Genomic DNA, 16,842 nt, shown 5'->3' with positions numbered 1-16,842 from the left:
AGTGTAGGGAGCAGCCACCCCTCTTTCCTTTCTCCCATCACAAAAGGCTCAGGGTCATGGCGGGTGTTGAGCTGTTTATTTACAAAGTGAGCATAGGCTCTTCAGGCGCTGGTGGACCCAGGCCGCTGCTTTTTTCTCCGTCTGGTTTGGAGAGCCCCTTGGGTCTGCTCCGAATCAGGGAGCGTCCGCTTGGCAGCTGCCTCCAAGGAGGCCCAAAGTTCATCTGTCTCTGTGTCTTCCGGTGGTGCCTTTTTGGCCTCTTGGGGCTCATCCTGGCAGGGGGAGAAAGGTTAGAGGAGTCAGGGACACAGAAACAGATACACAGGGAAGAAGGATCCAGCTGGGAAATAATCGCTTTTATTTCCTGCTGCCAGACACTATTCCCATCCATGCTATGTCAACCCTCGGCAGTAACCCTATCAGGAATATAACTATTAACACTCCTCAGAGAACTTCAGTAACTTGGCAGACAAGGAGACAGTTCCAGCCACTGTTTTTTTTTTTTTCTCTCCCCAGGGAAATGCTCACACCTGTGTCCTTACTCCCACAGACCAGCTGCTTACCTCCCAGTTATCCCTGCCTGACAGAAGAAGGCAGTTCAGTTGAGACTTGAGATAAACCTACAAAAGATCAGGAGCCTTAGGGAGGCAAGCACACTGAAACAAAAACCTGGATGGGGACACACGAGGCAACCAGCTCTCACCTTATGCTCCAGGCCCCGTGGATTCTGGATCCTGTGTATCCTCAAGACTCTGTCCAAGCCACAGGAGGCTAGGAGGGGCTTTGAAGGGTGGCACTGTAATCCTCGGACACTGCCCGCCAGCCCCTTCAGACAGCCCAGTAGGCGCCCTGGGGAAGGGAGGAGGCATCAGCACTAGCTGGCCAGCCAACAACCATTAAATGTTTCTTTTTTTTTTTTAGAGAGAGAAAGAGTGCATGTGCAGAGGGGGTGGGGATTTTACACAGGCTCCATGCCTAATGTGAAGCGGGTTGTTGGCTCCATCTCACAGCACTGAAATCATAACCTAAGCAGAAATCAAGAGTTGGACACTTACCCAACTAGCCAACCCAGGTGCCCCAGTTGTTTACTGTTTCAATCACCTTATGTTTCTTTTTTTTTTTTTTTTTTTTTAATTATTTATGGTAGTCACAGAGAGCGAGCGAGAGAGAGAGAGAGAGAGAGAGAGGCAGAGAGAGAAGCAGGCTCCATGCACCAAGAGCCCGACGTGGGATTCGATCCCGGGTCTCCAGGATCGCGCCCTGGGCCAAAGGCAGGCGCTAAACCGTTGCGCCACCCAGGGATCCCCAATCACCTTATGTTTCAATATGCTTTCTAAAAAGATTTTATTTATGAGAGACAGAGAGAGAAGCAAAGACACAGGCAGAGGAAGAAACAGGCTCTCTGCAAGAGCCCAATGTGGGACTCCATCTCAGATCCCAAGATCACACCCTGAGTCAAAGGCAGATGCTCAACCACTGAGCCACCCAGGTGTCCCTATGTTTCAATAATTCCTCGATATTAAACTAGGACAGGAATTCTCACCGGTATGTCTCCATTTTATAGGTGAAGGAGCTAGAAGACACAAAGAGTTGAAACCACTTGTCCAAGATCATATAGCTTCTGGTGAAACCAGGATTTGAACCCAGGCAATAGGCACCTGAATGAGGGCTCAGCCACTCCACTGCACCCCCTCAGAGGGAATCCCATCCTTCCTCCCACCCTTTGTCCTCTTGCAAGGTTCCCTAATCCACTCACCTTGTCGAAGGTCAATTTCTGCCAGCTGCCCGTGAGTATTCCCCACGATCACAGAACTAAGGAGGAGACCAGAGGCAGGTGGGGTCAGCAGGAGCCCCCATGAGTCCTCTCTGAGCCCCAATCTTTGTCCTTTCAACACTTACTTGCCCCCAGGAGTGAGGGTCATGGCCATAAGTGGGTACTCTCCATAGGTGACCTCTAGGACCGGCCGCCGCTGCGGGGAAGCTGGATCATAGACACGGACCTAGAGACACCAAGGTATCACAAGAGTACCTTCATGCCATATACCCCCAGCTCTGTTTTCTCCCCATCTTTACCCCCTCCTTCACACACTGCTTTATTTATGACCTACTCTTAGAGAAACTTTCTTTTTTTTTTTTTTTTTTTTTTTTTTTTTTTTTTTTTTAGAAACTTTCTTATTTGAAATGTACCCCCTTTCCTCTGAGTGTCAGGCAGCGGAGATCTGCTTAGGAGCATGAACGGGCAGGGCTGAGGAAAGAGTTACCCCAGATTGGGGGGTGGCAGCATTCCCATGGTCTGCATGTGTGAACATTCTATCCCTTCATACTCTCATCTGGGGATGAAAAAGCAAGCCAGGAGATGCCTGGGGCCCCAGTGGTTGAGCATCTGCCTTCAGCTCAGGTCGTGATCCTGGCCAGGGTCCTGGGATCAATTCCTGCACTGAGCTCTCTATGGGGAGCCTGCTTCTCCCTCTGCCTATGTCTCTGTCACTTTGTGTCTCTTGTAAATAAATAATTAAAATCTTAAAAAAAGAAAAATAAAAAAAGCAGCAAGCTAGTCCAACTGTCAGAGTACTGAATTTCAGAGAAATTTAGCCTAAACAACAGAGAGAAAAAGCCTCATACTGTGTTTGAACAGAGGCAAATCAACAAGATCGGATTTCATTACGCAGGAGTAAAGGAAATGGGGCAAATAGTGACCCAATCCTGCCTGGGTCTTAGGACTCAAATAAGGACGGCTGTAAAGATCCCCAGTTGGACCCTCCTTTCCTCCTATAAAGCTGAGAAGCTGAGGCTGACAAGGGTCAGGCCTTGATCCCAAACAAATCAGAGGCTGCATCAAAACCAGAACCCAGGGACATCTGGGTGGCTCAGCGGTTGAGCATCTATCTGCCTTTGGCTCAGGGCATGATCCCAGGATACAGGATCAAGTCCCACATCAGGCTCCCTGCATGGAGCCTGCTTCTCCCTTTGCCTATGTCTCTGCCTCTCTCTCTCTCCCTGTCTCTCATGAATAAATAAAAAATCTTAAAAAAAAAAAAACCAACAGAACCCAGAGACACCTGGGTGGCTGAGTGGTTGCGCATCTGTCTTCAACTCATGTCATGATCCCAGGGTCCTGGGATCAAGTCCCGCATTGGACTCCCTACAAGAAGCCTGCTTCTCCCTCTATGTCTCTACCTCTCTTCTGTGTCTCTCATGAATATATAAAATCTTAACAACAAACAAAACAAAACCAGAACCCAGTTTTCTTGCCACCCAACCCAGTGTCCTCTCATCACACCTGTACCCTGTGATTCTACTATGAAAAGGGCATTCTCTTCTTCCCTCCTCCCTTCCAGATAGGAAATAAAGGGTCACAGTCCAGAACACTCGTCCTAGAATGCACTAGAAGGTCACTGGCTCAGCCATGGGGCTGGGATGGATGGGGGAAAGGCTCTCTCTGAAAACTCAGGGACAGAGCCTAAGAAGGATAGCTGTGCCAAATGATGAGGACTGAGCCTGTGTAGGGAGGCTATTTCTCCAGGAGAGAAAGCCCAGGAGGCAGGAGTGGGATGGTGCCTCACCTGGTGGTACCCTGTGCAGGTGACAAGCTTCTGAGACTCAGGAAGAAACTGTATGTCCTGATCCCAGATGGGAACTCGCAGGTCAAGCCAGTCATTCCGTACCTGGTCAGGGGTGGGTAGATGGGAGATAAGTTGTGGGAGGCTCATAGGCCCTTTCCTTCAGCCCTTTATCATCATCCCCTAAAGCCCACCTGGTCTCTGACTCAGTCAGTGGCCTCAGCCCCAGAACCTCCCACCCGTTACTTACATTCTTGGCCCTGAACACAGGTTCCTCAGACCCCTGTAGGTCCCACACCTTCAAAGCATTCTCTTTCCCACCCGTAGCAACCATGTGGGGGTGAGCTGGGTCTTGGCGCATCCTACACACCCCAGGACCCACACTCAGTTCCAAGAGCTGAAAAGAAGAGGAGATAGGAGGGGAGATGAGAAGCAGTTCCATAGTCTTTAATTCTTTAATCCTCTTACCCCAAAGCCCTCACTTGGTTCCTGGCCCCCACCTTCCCCAACCATCACTGGCAAGCCAGGGGAGCCTTACTGGGTCAGAGGATGCCTCCTTGTCATTCTCACGCCAGACTCGGACAATCCCAGAATCTACACATGTGATGAGGGTGCTGCAGACAGAGGAGGATAGAGTTAGGTTAAAAGAAGAAAAGTAGGGCACCCCGGCTGGCTCAGTGGTTTAGTGCTGCCTTCAGCCCAGGGCGTGATCCTGGAGACCTGGGATCAAGTCCCATGTCGGGCTCCTTGCATGGAGCCTGCTTCTCCCTCTGCCTGTGTCTCTGCCTCTCTTTCTGTATGTCTCTCATGAATAAATAAATAAAATTTTTAGAAGAAAGAAAGAAAGAAAGAAAGAAAGAAAGAAAGAAAGAAAGAAAGAAGAAAGAAAGAGAAAGAAAGAAAGAAAGAAAGAAGAAAGAAAGAAAAAGAAAGAAAGAAAGAAGAAAGAAAGAAAGAAAGAAGAAAGAAAGAGAAAGAAAGAAAAAAGAAAGAAAGAAAGAAAGAAAAGAAAGAAAGAAAGAAAGAAAGAAAGAAAGAAAGAAAGAAAGAAAGAAAAAGAAAAGTAAGTGTAAAAGTAATCTCTAGACCCCAGTGGACCCACTCCCAGATTTATTACAAGATTCTCTCCTTCCAGGTCTGTTATTTAATATCCTCAACAAGAGGAGGGCTTATCAGTTTTGTGAGTGAGGAGACTAAAGCTCTCAGAAATGATAAGACTTGCCTACACAACTATAAATGTCAGAACCAGAGCTGGAAATCAAGTCTGTGACACTCCAAAGCAGAAAGCCTTTGCTATTCCACAGCTATGTCTGGGGGCACCTGGCCCTGCTGGTCTTTCTGAATCTTAAGTGGGTCACCAGGAGTCAGGATCAGTAGCTCTGGTGAAGTGGGACTGGTCTAAATTTAGGATCTGGCCAAAATCAAACACTAGCTTCTTCCCTCGAGTTCCCTGTTTGGAGTTCCAGATGGTAAATATCAATCTTGCCCTCAAAGTATGCACCCCTCCCATGAACCCCAAGCAAGTCTCTCCCAGGAATAGGAGCTGCAGAATCTGAGCCTATGTTCTTTCTCATGTCTGCCCACCTTCTCTACCTCGGTTCAGGCTGTGTCGCTTGCCTGGACTGTGGCAACAGCCTCCCCACGGCTCTTTCCAATCCATTTTCCTTGCTCAAACGCAATACCCCCTATCACCTGCAAATCACAAGCGCAAAAATCTCAGCCTGGCTATGAAAGACATTTAATACCTACCTAGCTTGCTCATATTGTATTAAAATGCATCCTCGGGCTCAGCGGTTTAGCACCGCCTTTAGCCCAAGGGCGTGATCCTGGAGACCCGGGATCCAGTCCCAAGTCAGGCTCCCAGCATGGAGCCTGCTTCTCCCTCTGCTTGTGTCTCTGCCTGTGTGTGTCTCTCATGAATAAATAAATAAAATCTTAAGTAAGTAAGTAAGTAAGTAAGTAAGTAAGTAAATAAATAAATAAGTAAAAAATACATCCTCGGCTTCAACCCCCAAATGCTGTTTATCTTTCCCATAATTACAGTGTAGCCTGACACCAATCCTTGGCCTCTGCCCAGGTGGTAGCCTCTTTCTAAAATGCATTTACTCTATTCTCTTCCGGTCAAAATTCTGCCCATCCTTCATGGCCCAGTGCAAATGTCTCACCCACACAGACATTTCTACATCTCACTTGTCAGAACACCACCAAACCTACACAGCTTATTCATTCACAGCCTTCTCCATCTTTGGAAGAAAAAGAAAACGTTTGGCAAGTTACCTAACCGGTAGCACTTTCCTATCCTTTACTTTGAGAACTTCACCGTGTTGTTGGTGGTTGTTAGTCTCTGTTTTCAAACATACTTTAAACTATTAAATGACCTGCTCAGGGTCACCCAAAAGATTATGGAGCCAGAATGCAAAACTCTAGAGGATGCAAACTCCATGAAGGCAGGTACTTCACTGATGCATCTGGTTTACCTGCAGCCTTTGCATTTCACCCCATGCCTGTTACTCAGCAGGTATTCAATAAATGCTTGTTACAGGTAGGACACAGGTTCCTGTCACCCGCCCCAGTCCGTGGCACTATGGGTTGATTGTCATTACTCGGCCTTCCTGAGGGAGTCTCCACGCTCTTCCTACAATCTGAGCGTTCAGCGAGGGGCTCGGTCTTACCTGTCGACCTGGGCGAGGCCTCGGAACGTGCCTTCCCCACCGGGGCAGTGCTTCTGGCCCTGAAATCGACCCTCCTCGGTGCTGAAGAACCTCACTGTTCTGTCGGCGCACCCCACCAGGATCTGCGGGTAGAAGAGGGCAGGATGACGATCAAGCAGGGCTGCCGCACCCTGGCTCCCCAGCTCGGGACCGAACAGCTGCCGCTCACCTGAGTCTCACCGCCGGCGCCCCAGCACAGGGCGCTCACCGCCTCCTCGCGCCGCGGCTGTCCAGCAGCCGTGAAGTTCGCCGCCTGTTTGCGCTGAAGGTTCACCCCTGCGGGAGGCGGGCGTCAATCGCGCCGCGGTCACGAGCGGGGGCCACCCTCCACCTTCCCCACGCCGGGCCCAGCCACCCACCTTTCAGAATCCCGGTCTCGGTGCCCACCCACACATGGTTCCAGCGTGCCCCAGCAGCGGCCGCCATAACGGAGCCCGGCAGCCCGCTGCTCGCACTTCCGGCGCAGCGTCTGCGTCACCAGCGCGCGCGGAGCGGATCTGGACGGTCGCCGCCTCCGGGAGTTCTAGCAGCCGGAACCAGGGAACTTGGTGGTGACTTGGGAAAAGCTTGCGACTTTTGATCTGGGGATCGTGTTGGCGCTCCACGTTGGGTGTAGATATTTAAATAAATAAAAACTAAAGAAAGGGATCCCTGGGTGGCGCAGCGGTTTGGCGCCTGCCTTTGGCCCAGGGCGCGATCCTGGAGACCGGAGATCGAATCCCACGTCGGGCTCCCGGTGCATGGAGCCTGCTTCTCCCTCTGCCTGTGTCTCTGCCCCTCTCTCTCTCTCTCTGTGACTATCATAAATAAATAAAAATAAAAATAAAGAAAGAAAAAAAGAGAGAGAGGGAAGAGTAAGGACCCCCTGCCTGCGCCAACTGGTTTTGCTTTAGGAAGAGGGAATCTGGAGACACCTGTTCCTGATCCGGAGTAACTTGACAGTTTTGCACTTGGAGCGGAAGGCATCCTAGCCAGACCGCGTCGCCCGGGGGAGCCAGGCCTAGTCCGTCTCCCTATTCCAAAGCATCATGTACATCTTGTCTTCTGAACAAGAAAGCACACTTTAGAAATGACTCAAATCACTAATGAGGCACATGGCTTCGACCTCGAGTGTAAAGGACAAAAGGAAGAAAGATGGGGAAGATGAAACTGACGATCTTAAAGCAGAAATCTGGAAAGTGGAGGTAGGGACGTCGTGTTTTCTTTCCTCATCTTGAGGTTTGGTGATGGTGAAAATCAGTTCTGACTGACAATAAAAATCTGCAAAATTAAAACAGTATTTCTCTCCCAGGGACAAACGGCTACTTTACAACGTCGGGACAGCCCCTTCTTTGAGTGACTACTGTTTTCTTATGGAGAGATTTTTCTTCTCTGAAATTAGAGTAGCAAAAACTTGACTGTTTGAGATGATACCAGTAAGAATAAAAACATCCCACTTTTGCCTGCACAGGCCTCTACAGAGAAACAAGCCTCCGTTTGCAGCTCAGCTGCAGAGCTGCTGGTGCGAGTTCTGGGCATCACATTCCACATTTATCTTAACGTCGTATTACCAAGGAAACAATCACCCTGGCTCTACTTCACAGTCTATACCTGCTATTGGCCTCCTTGGGCACTGCCGCCCCCCCCCCCCCCAACCTGGTATTGAAATAGCACAGCATTAAACTAAACCTAAATTCGCCCTTATCTTTAAAATTCTACATTTAGGGAGCCCGGGTGGCTCAGCGGTTTAGTGCCGCCTTCAGCCCAGGGCTTGATCCTGGAGATCAGGAATTGAATTCCACGTCGGGCTCCCTGCATGGAGCCTGCTTCTCCCTCTGCCTATGTCTCTGCCTCTCTCTGTGTGTGTGTGTGTGACTATCATAAATAAATAAAAATTTTTAAAAATCTTAAAAAAAAAAAGTTCTACATTTAAATCCTTTATCTTGCAGGAGCCTCTTTTGGGTGGGTTTTCTCATTGTAAGCGCCTACCTTTGCCCAGGGCGGGATCCTGGAGTCCCAGGATCGAGTCCCAACAGAGCTCCTTGCAGTTGTTTCGCTGTTATTCCTTAAAACATCTTGAGTTCAGAAAGAGTTTCGTGGAACACTGCTTAACCTGAGAGAAACCAAGTTAAGTTGCTGGCCGGTTGAGAAACAGGCAGTCACTACTTCACCTGTTTCAGCTGTCATCAACACAGGACAGTGTTGGGATCCCTGGGTGGCGCAGCGGTTTGGCGCCTGCCTTTGGCCCAGGGTGCGATCCTGGAGACCCGGGATCGAATCCCAAGTCGGACTCCCGGTGCATGGAGCCTGCTTCTCCCTCTGCCTGTGTCTCTGCGCCTCTCTCTCTCTCTCTGTGACTATCATAAATAAATAACAATTAAAAAAAATATTTAAAAAAAAAAAACACAGGACAGTGTTTACGAAGTGGATTTTCCCAATTCGAACTGCAATAGCTTTTTCTTGCACTTTATGCACCGGCATTACTATACCTTTAGAAAAGGTGCACTTTTTATGATTCATAAGTTATTTGACGAGGGTGGACGGAGTGGTTCATTTACTTTTTTTAAGCTCTCCATGTTACCCGGTATTATAACAGAAGACCACTGGCTCAACCCGGCTGGCCTAGGCCTGTTGTGTGCTGGACCTGACTTACAATGAGACACTCAGCAATTAACCGTCTACCTTCCAGCCCAGGGCATGATCCTGGAGTCTCAGGATCGAGTCCCACAACGGGGTCCCTGCATGCTGCAGGGCTGCTGTTCCTTCTACCTAGGTCTTTGCCTCTTCCCTCTCTCTTATGAATAAATACACAAAATCTTAAAAACTGCGAGAAGCTGCTTTCTAAAAGTTTTTTTTTTTTTTTTCATTTATGATAGTCACAGAGAGAGAGGCGCAGAGACATAGGCAGAGGGAGAAGCAGGCCCCATGCACCGGGAGCCCGACATAGGATTCGATCCCGGGTCTCCAGGATCGCACCCTGGGCCAAAGGCAGATGCTAAACCGCTGCGCCACCCAGGGATCCCAAGAAGCTGCTTTCTAAATTTCGTAGTTCCTGACTAAATATTATCCCAATAAATAAGTCATAAAACTACTACAGAACAAAAACCGAAAAGTAAAAGCTAAACTCAGTACTAACCTTAAACAATCTTTATCTCTTTGGGAGGGCGCTAAGTACACCATCCCTAAAAGAACTGTGATAACAAGCCAGAAAAACTCCTATTACTATCACCCTTTCTAATTCCGAAGGTCCACTTAACATATTATTGTGGGTTAAAATAATGGGTCAAACATTAAGTAGGTAAGAACAAATATCACACCCAACCAAAAAAAAGACCAGCGATAGGGGCAGCCCGGGTGGCTCTGTGGTTTGGCGCCGCCTTCGGTCCAGGGCGTGATCCTGGAGACCTGGGATCGAGTCCCACATCGGGCTTCCTGCATGGAGCCTGCTTCTCCCTCTGCCTGTGCCTCTGCCTCTCTCTCTCTGTGTGTCTCTCATGAATGAATAAATAAATAAAAATCTTTAAAAAAAAAAAAAAAAAAAAGACCAGCGATAGAAGTTTCTTGGCTTCCCCTGCAGCCTTACTGTTAGTATAGCTTTTCCGAGTGTTGTGATTTTTGTGGTCTAATGATTAGATTACTTTGCAATATGCAACGTTCTTAAATTCAATTTCTCAATAGTCTTATTCATAATAATAGCTAATGTTTTTAGAGGACTTTGTTTTTTCTAAAGATTTTATTTATTCATTAGAGACACACAGAGAGAGAAGCAGAGACACAGGCAGAGGGAGAAGCAGGCTCCATGCGGGGAGCCCGACATGGGACTCGATTCGGATCCTTCCAGGATCACACCCTGGGCTGAAAGCCGCGCTAAACCGCCGAGCCACCCGGGCTGCCCCCTAAAGGACTTTATTTTTATTTTTTATTTTTTTTAAAGATTTTATTTATTTATTCATGAGAGACAGAGAGAGAGGTCCCTAAAGGACTTTAAATAGCGTTCTTTGCTCCTTAGCCTGCCAGTTGGCCCTAGATGTTTTGCATAACCCCGCCCCTCCGTTGTTTTTACTTTCTCGGGATTGGCCCACACAGAGGTCGGATGACCACGTGGGCGTGGCCTCTTTTCCTCCTAGGCCGTCGCGACAGTCCGCCCGTCTGCAAGCGTTCGGGCGCCTCCGGGGGTCGGTGGGGCGGCGGTCTCGGTTGGTGGGTAGCAGGTGGCGTGGCGGGTGCCGGCACCCCTCGCCCGGGTCCCTTATTTGGCGAGGCGGCGGCTGCCCACGCACAGGCTTCGGAGTCCGAAGAACCGGGTTGGGATCCCCGCTGCCTAGTTGGTGACTTGAAAACACGAGGCCCAGAGCTTGGACGACCGCGTCGGCGTCTGTTAAATGGGTCATGAGAACCAGCGCAGCGTGCGCGCGGCTAGGGCTGGCGGTGCGGATTGGCCCAGAGGGCTGCGTTCCCCTCGCCGCCCCCGGGATTGTAACGTCCACCCCCCGCCCCCTTACGACTTGCGGTCCGCGCTCTCCGGTCCCACGCCGTGAGCTCTTCGCAGAGGGGAAAAGAGGCCCCGAGAAAGGCCTTTGGGATTCCGGATCCTAAACTCGGGTGGGAGGGAGGGGGTGCGGCCAGCGCAGATAAAACTTGAGCGAAGCAGTTCTTTTCGTAGGCTCAAAGCAAAGTCCGGCTGTAGGAAAGGGATCGAGATCAGGCCGAGCTGAGAAGGGACTTGGGGTCCCGTTTCCTTGGAAACTGTATTATATAAATGTGGAACGTTCTGTCCCAAACCCCCTTCACAAGATCTATACCCAGGCTGGAAATAGAATCCGAATCTCCGGGTCGAAGTGACCTGGTGGGAACTTTTTTCCCGGACAGGCTTTCAACTAGCAGAATGTGTGTGATCTGTGCTTTTAGAGAACACGGCTCTCAGTGTTGTGTCCCCGATGTTAATAGACGCAGTCTCTATAGGTCCCCGTAAGTAAACCCAGAGCCTCCAGCGAGGTGCTGAATTGAGAGGGCGTGGCAGCAAGACCAAGATGCCCGGATCCTGATTCTCAGGGCCTCTCCAGTGTGTTACGTTGCATGGCAAAAAGTACTTTTCAGATATGGTTAAATTAGGGTTTGGGGGATTATCTTGGATAATCTGGTAGGCCCTGTAATCACAAAGGTCCTTATCAGGGAGAGGGAAGGCAGGAGCCAACGTCAGAATGATGGGGCATGCAGAAGATGGATGAGGCATTGCTGGCTTGAAGATGGAAGGTGATCAGATGGATATGGGCGGCCCCTTAGAAGCTGGAAGAGGCAAGGGAACAGATTCTTCCTTAGAGCTTCCTGATTGGGACGCAACTCTACCAACACAGCTTGATTTTGGCCCAGTGAGACCCGTTTTGGACACCTGACCTTCAGGACTGTAAGATAACAAGTTTTGTCTTAGGCCACCGAGTGTGGTAATCTGTGACAACAGTAAACACGAATACAGGGGCAAAAGCAAAATTCAGGTTTTTAAAAAAGATTTTATTCATGAGAGACAGAAGCAGACTTGGCAGAGGGAGAAGCAGGCTTCCTGCAGGGAGCCTGATGCAGGACTTGATCCCAGGACTCCAGAATCACAACCCAAGCCAAAGGTAGACGCTCAACCACTGAGCCAACCAGGTGCCCCCCAAATTCAGTTTCTTTTCATCTCAACTTTCTCCAAATTCTGCAAGACCCAACCTCAGGCAAGCCACAGCCCGCGAGCTGAGCAGGCTTCACCTTCTGCCCAGGCTACAGCCTTTGTACTGGAACACAGATCATAGATCTTGTGGTGGGCAGTTCCCCAGACAGGGCTGCACTCTGCAGCAGCCGGCATCTTCCTCGGAAGCCAGGACAAGTGGGGAGTGGCTCCTTCACCCAGTTTGCTGTTACCCCTTCTTCTTCCTACACAAGGGAGACTGATGGTGCAGGTGCCATAAGAACTTGGGATTACATTTGCTCCTGGGAGGCCTTTTGTTCACTTGTTTGTGCTTGTTGATCACATTCTGCAATAATAAAATCAGATGGGGTCCTTGCCTTCCTGACGTTCAGTTTCCTGGGGAAAACAGGGAGAAGAATCCTGTGATCATCTAGGCGAGAGCCTTGGGCCTTGGGCTCTGACTGCAGAAGTGGAGGCAAGTGGTAGAGTTCACAGAGAATCACTGGCTTTGAGGACAGGCAAAGTGAGGCCAAGGAAGAATATTCTTTCCAGGTGCATATTCTAAATTTATTTACTTTCATGAAACCAATATTCTGTTAACTGTTGCATAATATTCAAAGGCTTTTAACATTTCCCCTCCCATTTTTTAAAAAGATTTATTTATTCAGGAGAGACCCAGAGACAGAGGCTGAGGAACAAGCAGATTCCATGCAAGGAGCCCAATGTGGGACTTGATCCCAGGACTCCAGGATCATGCCCTGGGCCAAAGGCTCAATTGTTGAGCCACACCCTTTTTTGGTGTTCTTAAGCAGATGTTATAAACTTAAAAATTAGCACAATATAGAGCAAGTCAAAAAAAATGCCTAGTCAACTTGAAGAGATTCTTAATTTTAACTTTATTTTTAATTTTTTTTTAGATTTTATTTATTTATTCATGAGGGATACAGAGAGAGGCAGAAACACAGGCAGAGGGAAAAGCAGGGGAGCCCGATGTGGGACTTGATTCCGGGACTCCAGGATCAAGCCCTGGGCCAAAGGCAGATGCTTAACCACTGAGCCACCCAGGGATCCCCTTAATTTTAACTTTATTGCATTTCCCAACCGCTCTGAGAATCTGTTAAAGCTTTACCCAAATGAGTTGCTGTATATTCATTTTGTATACAATTTCCAGGCAGATCCTTAGCGTCCCCTAGGCCCATTCACTAGCCTACAAGTTAACAACCACAGTCCTAAAGAGGCTGGGGAACTTGACAGAAGGTATCCAAACACCTAACAAGAGGTCATACCAAGTAGAGTCACAGATGGGGAGGTCCTGTGGGAGGCCGGTTGCAGGGTTGTCCGAGAGTGCTGCCTCTGGGAGCCGGCTCTACTGGACCCACTTTCCTGTGGCAACTCTGGGATGGATTTGGGCAGCTCCTGGAAAAGAAGCACCAGCTCTCCTTTTGGCCACCAATTTCACTCTTTGCTAATTGGTCTTAGCCCCTTGGCAGCCTTGAGAGAGAAGTAGTTACTATCATTTTCCCTCTTTAACAGATGGGGAAACTGAACCACAGCAGGTTAGGTGGTTTTCTTAAGGTCACACGGCTAGTAAGTGGCAGGACTCCAAAGTCAGGCAACCTGGCTATGGAGCCCGTATTTCTAAACCTATGCCATACCACCTTTGCTGGACTCTCTCCCTGGATGTCTGGGAGGCATTTCAGACTCCCCTCTATCCAAAATGGTTCCCACTGTCCCCACTGGAACATCTTTCATCTCCCCTCCACATCCATCAGCTAGTCCTATTGCTTCTACTCCAAAATACATTCTGAATGACTCCATTTCATTCCATGAGTTGCTCCTCAGCCTCCACATCTCTCCACCTTCTTTCCCATCTTAGCTCAGATGTCACTTCCTCAAGAGATGCCTTCCCTGACCACCTTACCAAATCAGATTCTCGTTCTCTGCCAGCATTTCTCATGTATCTCAGGGTGTCTGCAACTTAGCACTATTGACATTTTTGGCTGAATAATTGTTTGGGGCGTGGTGGAGAGCTCTCCTGTGCATTGTAGGTTCTCCCCATTGGATGCCAGTAATATGGCACCCCCAAAGCTGTAACAATCAGAAGTATCTCCAGGGATTGCTAAATGTTCTCTGGGGGTCAAAATCACCCCTGGTTGAAAACCACAGTGCTCAAATCTTATGTATTGGCGGTCTTATTTTCCTTTTTCCTCTTCTTCTAAAATGTAACCCAACAGCAGTCAATAAAAGCAAGAGCAAGGCCGTGGCTCTTCTGAGTACACTGCTAGGTTTGGGCACAGCAGCCTGTCAGCGCTGTGACCATTTACAGGGGTGGGGGATAGAGGAGTGTAGCAGATCTGAGCAGGGCAGGGAATCCGGTGTCTCAACGTCCAGTTGGGTTTCAAGTGAGGAGGTCAAGGGGTGAGTGGACACACCTGAAGCTCAGGGGAGAGATCTGAGGCATCAGGAACACAAGCCAGGCCTGTCATCCTCCCACATTTCTCCAAGTTGTCTATTATTCCTCTCATCTTTCAGCCAAAGTAGCCATTGACTTGGACCTGAATTTGAATTCATTTGCCAAATAGTGAAAGTAGTGTTCCTGGAAGTCTTGTCAACCACTCTCCTGGTGAATATGGCCTGGCTCCTGTTTTGGCCTAGACCACTTCTCTGGGCTGGATTAGGGTAGCAGTGGCCTCCAGGCTCCCAGAGGTAACAGCCTGGCCTAATGGTTGAACAGTAGGATTCTAACTGCTGGCCCTCCCCTCCTCTGTTCTTCTGAGTATATTGATTCCTAGCACCTCCTCCCATGGTTAAGGGATAGAGATGTTACAAATATCAAGCCCCAAGACCAAGACCTGAGCCAAAACCAAGAGCTGGACACTCAGCTGGCTGAGCCACCCAGGCATCCCTAAGTTGCCCTGTAATTCTGACACAATATACTTTAAAAACTTGTATATGAAAGTGAATCCAATTTCATCATTTGGCATCCATCCTCTCATTTTGAATAGAATGTTCACTATGAGAACTACTCATTGCAGCCAGAATTGCCTGGTGGGATGGAGATAGAGTTTGTGAAAATGTGAAGTGTGCAGATTTGAGCCTCCAGGTGTAGAAAACTATGTAGCTGCTCTGCAGACAAAGAATCATTGATCTAAGCACACCTACAACTACCACCTAGTGTTTCAGGTTTGACAACTTCCTTTACTGTCCTTCATCCAAAGCCAACTTGTCCAGGGACAGTTAAAATGCAGGCTTAGAAGAAAGAAAAATGCAGTATTGGGACACCTGGGTGGCCCAGTGGTTGAGCATGTTTGGCTCAGGCTGATTGATCCCAGGATCTGGGTTTGAGACCCACATTAGGATCCTTGCAGGGGGCCTGCTTATGCCTCGCTCATGAATAAACTCTTCTAAAATAATGCAGCATTTGGGGGCACCTGGGTGACTCAGCTGCATCTTGGGATCCAGTTCCCCTGTTGGGCTCTGTAATCAGTGGAGTCTCCCCCCCCTCCCACTAGGTCTCACACTAAAATCTTTAAAAATTAGGTATGTGTGGGAATAAACCATCTGAAGGAGATTCTAAATTCTCAAGTACCCAGTCACATCTTAACTCCACTTCCTAAATTTATGGCCAGATACAATGGTACAGGTAGAAAAAAAGATTTAGTGTTATGTTTACTGGACACTCCTACCAGATGTCCTAAGTGAATAGAAATTCTGGTTTCCCATGGAAAGTAATGGAGACACAAGCACAATTAATCTAATCAAACTATATACCAACAGCATAAATTGACAATGATTGGCCAAGGTAGGCTTTCTAGCAGTGCCCTTTTTTAAAAAAGTTTATGATAGGGATCCCTGGGTGGTGCAGCGGTTTGGCGCCTGCCTTTGGCCCAGGGCGCGATCCTGGAGACCCGGGATCGAATCCCACGTCGGGCTCCCGGTGCATGGAGCCTGCTTCTCCCTCTGCCTGTGTCTCTGCCTCTCTCTCTCTGTGTGCCTATCATAAAAAAAAAAAAAAAAAAAAAAAAAAATTTATGATAGTCACACAGACAGAGGCAGACAGAAGCAGGCTCCATGCACTGGGAGCCTGACCCGGGATCAAATCCCACATCAGGCTCCCAGTGCAAGGAGCCTGCTTCTCCCTCTGCCTGTGTCTCTGCCTCTCTCTGTGTGACTATCATAAAAAAAAAAAAAAAAAAAAAAAAAAAAAAAAAACAACTAGAGGGAAAAAAAAAAAAAAAAACACGAGGAATCCAGAAAAAGGGAATAAACTCAGAGACCTGGAGGTTCACCACAGAACAGCAATTCAAAGGCTGTAGAGATCTGTTCCTACAGACCAACCCGACTCCACAGCAACCATGTTTAAGTTTCGTGTGCAGAAAAAGGGCAGTGGAACACCAGAATCTGACAGCTATTTTTTTGAATAAAGGAATCCTTGATGTCCATATGTCCCACTGACTTTCAGTGCCTGCAGCCAAGCCCACCAAAGTTAATCACCCAAACCCAGCCAACATTTCAACAAGGCACAATGGTCGGTGTGTGCTCAGGGCATCTGGGTGGCTCCATTGTTGATCATCTGTCACAACCCAGGGGTTGTGATCCCTGGGTTCTAGCCCATATCAGGTTCCCTGCAGGGAGCCTTCTGCTTGTCTCTAATGAATAAGTAAAACCCTAAAACACACACACAGAGACAGAAGCAGAGGGAGAAGCAGGCTCCATGCAGGGAGCCTGACTTGGGACTGTATCCGGGTCTCCAGGATCATGCCCTGGGCTGAAGGCAGCGCTAAACTGCTGAGCCACCCGGGCTGCCCCTAGTTCACATTTTTTTTTTTTAAAAGATAGACTGATTGCTTGATTGATTTATGATAGAGAGAGAGAGAGAGAGAGAGAGAGTCAGAGACACAGGCAGAGGGAGAAGCAGTCTCCCTCC

General features: G+C 48.6%; 1 protein-coding gene across 2 annotated transcripts; it reads right to left on the bottom strand.

The window, feature by feature from the left end:
• Positions 1-57: 57 nt before the first annotated feature.
• On the bottom strand, positions 58-6,771 carry WDR74 (WD repeat domain 74). Of its 2 annotated transcripts, XM_038564224.1 has the most exons (12): positions 6,631-6,771; positions 6,441-6,547; positions 6,233-6,354; positions 4,099-4,174; positions 3,811-3,957; positions 3,564-3,665; positions 1,900-2,000; positions 1,757-1,812; positions 1,544-1,573; positions 704-849; positions 564-620; positions 58-272 (listed from the first exon to the last, which is right to left on the bottom strand). In XM_038564224.1, exons 1-12 carry the CDS (start codon positions 6,695-6,697, stop codon positions 102-104), a joined length of 1,182 nt encoding a protein of 393 aa, XP_038420152.1. In that variant the 5' UTR covers positions 6,698-6,771; the 3' UTR covers positions 58-101. The 2 variants fall into 2 exon arrangements, with proteins under 2 accessions (XP_038420152.1, XP_038420153.1); XM_038564225.1 differs by lacking the exon at positions 1,544-1,573.
• Between the last annotated feature and the right edge of the window lie 10,071 nt (positions 6,772-16,842).

Source organism: Canis lupus, chromosome 18 (genome assembly GCF_011100685.1).
Source record: "Canis lupus familiaris isolate Mischka breed German Shepherd chromosome 18, alternate assembly UU_Cfam_GSD_1.0, whole genome shotgun sequence".
Lineage (NCBI taxonomy): Eukaryota > Metazoa > Chordata > Mammalia > Carnivora > Canidae > Canis > Canis lupus.
This window is presented reverse-complemented; position numbering and strand designations above follow the sequence as displayed.

Bases quoted from the DNA above. Each gene is read 5' to 3' on its own strand.
- WDR74 (XM_038564224.1), bottom strand. From the start codon at position 6,697: ATGGCGGCCGCTGCTGGGGCACGCTGGAACCATGTGTGGGTGGGCACC. The intron at 6,355-6,440 runs GTGAGCGGCAGC...TTCTACCCGCAG, and splicing joins GCGCCGGCGGTGAGACTCAG to ATCCTGGTGGGGTGCGCCGA. The intron at 1,813-1,899 runs GTAAGTGTTGAA...TCTCCTCCTTAG, and splicing joins ACCCTCACTCCTGGGGGCAA to TTCTGTGATCGTGGGGAATA.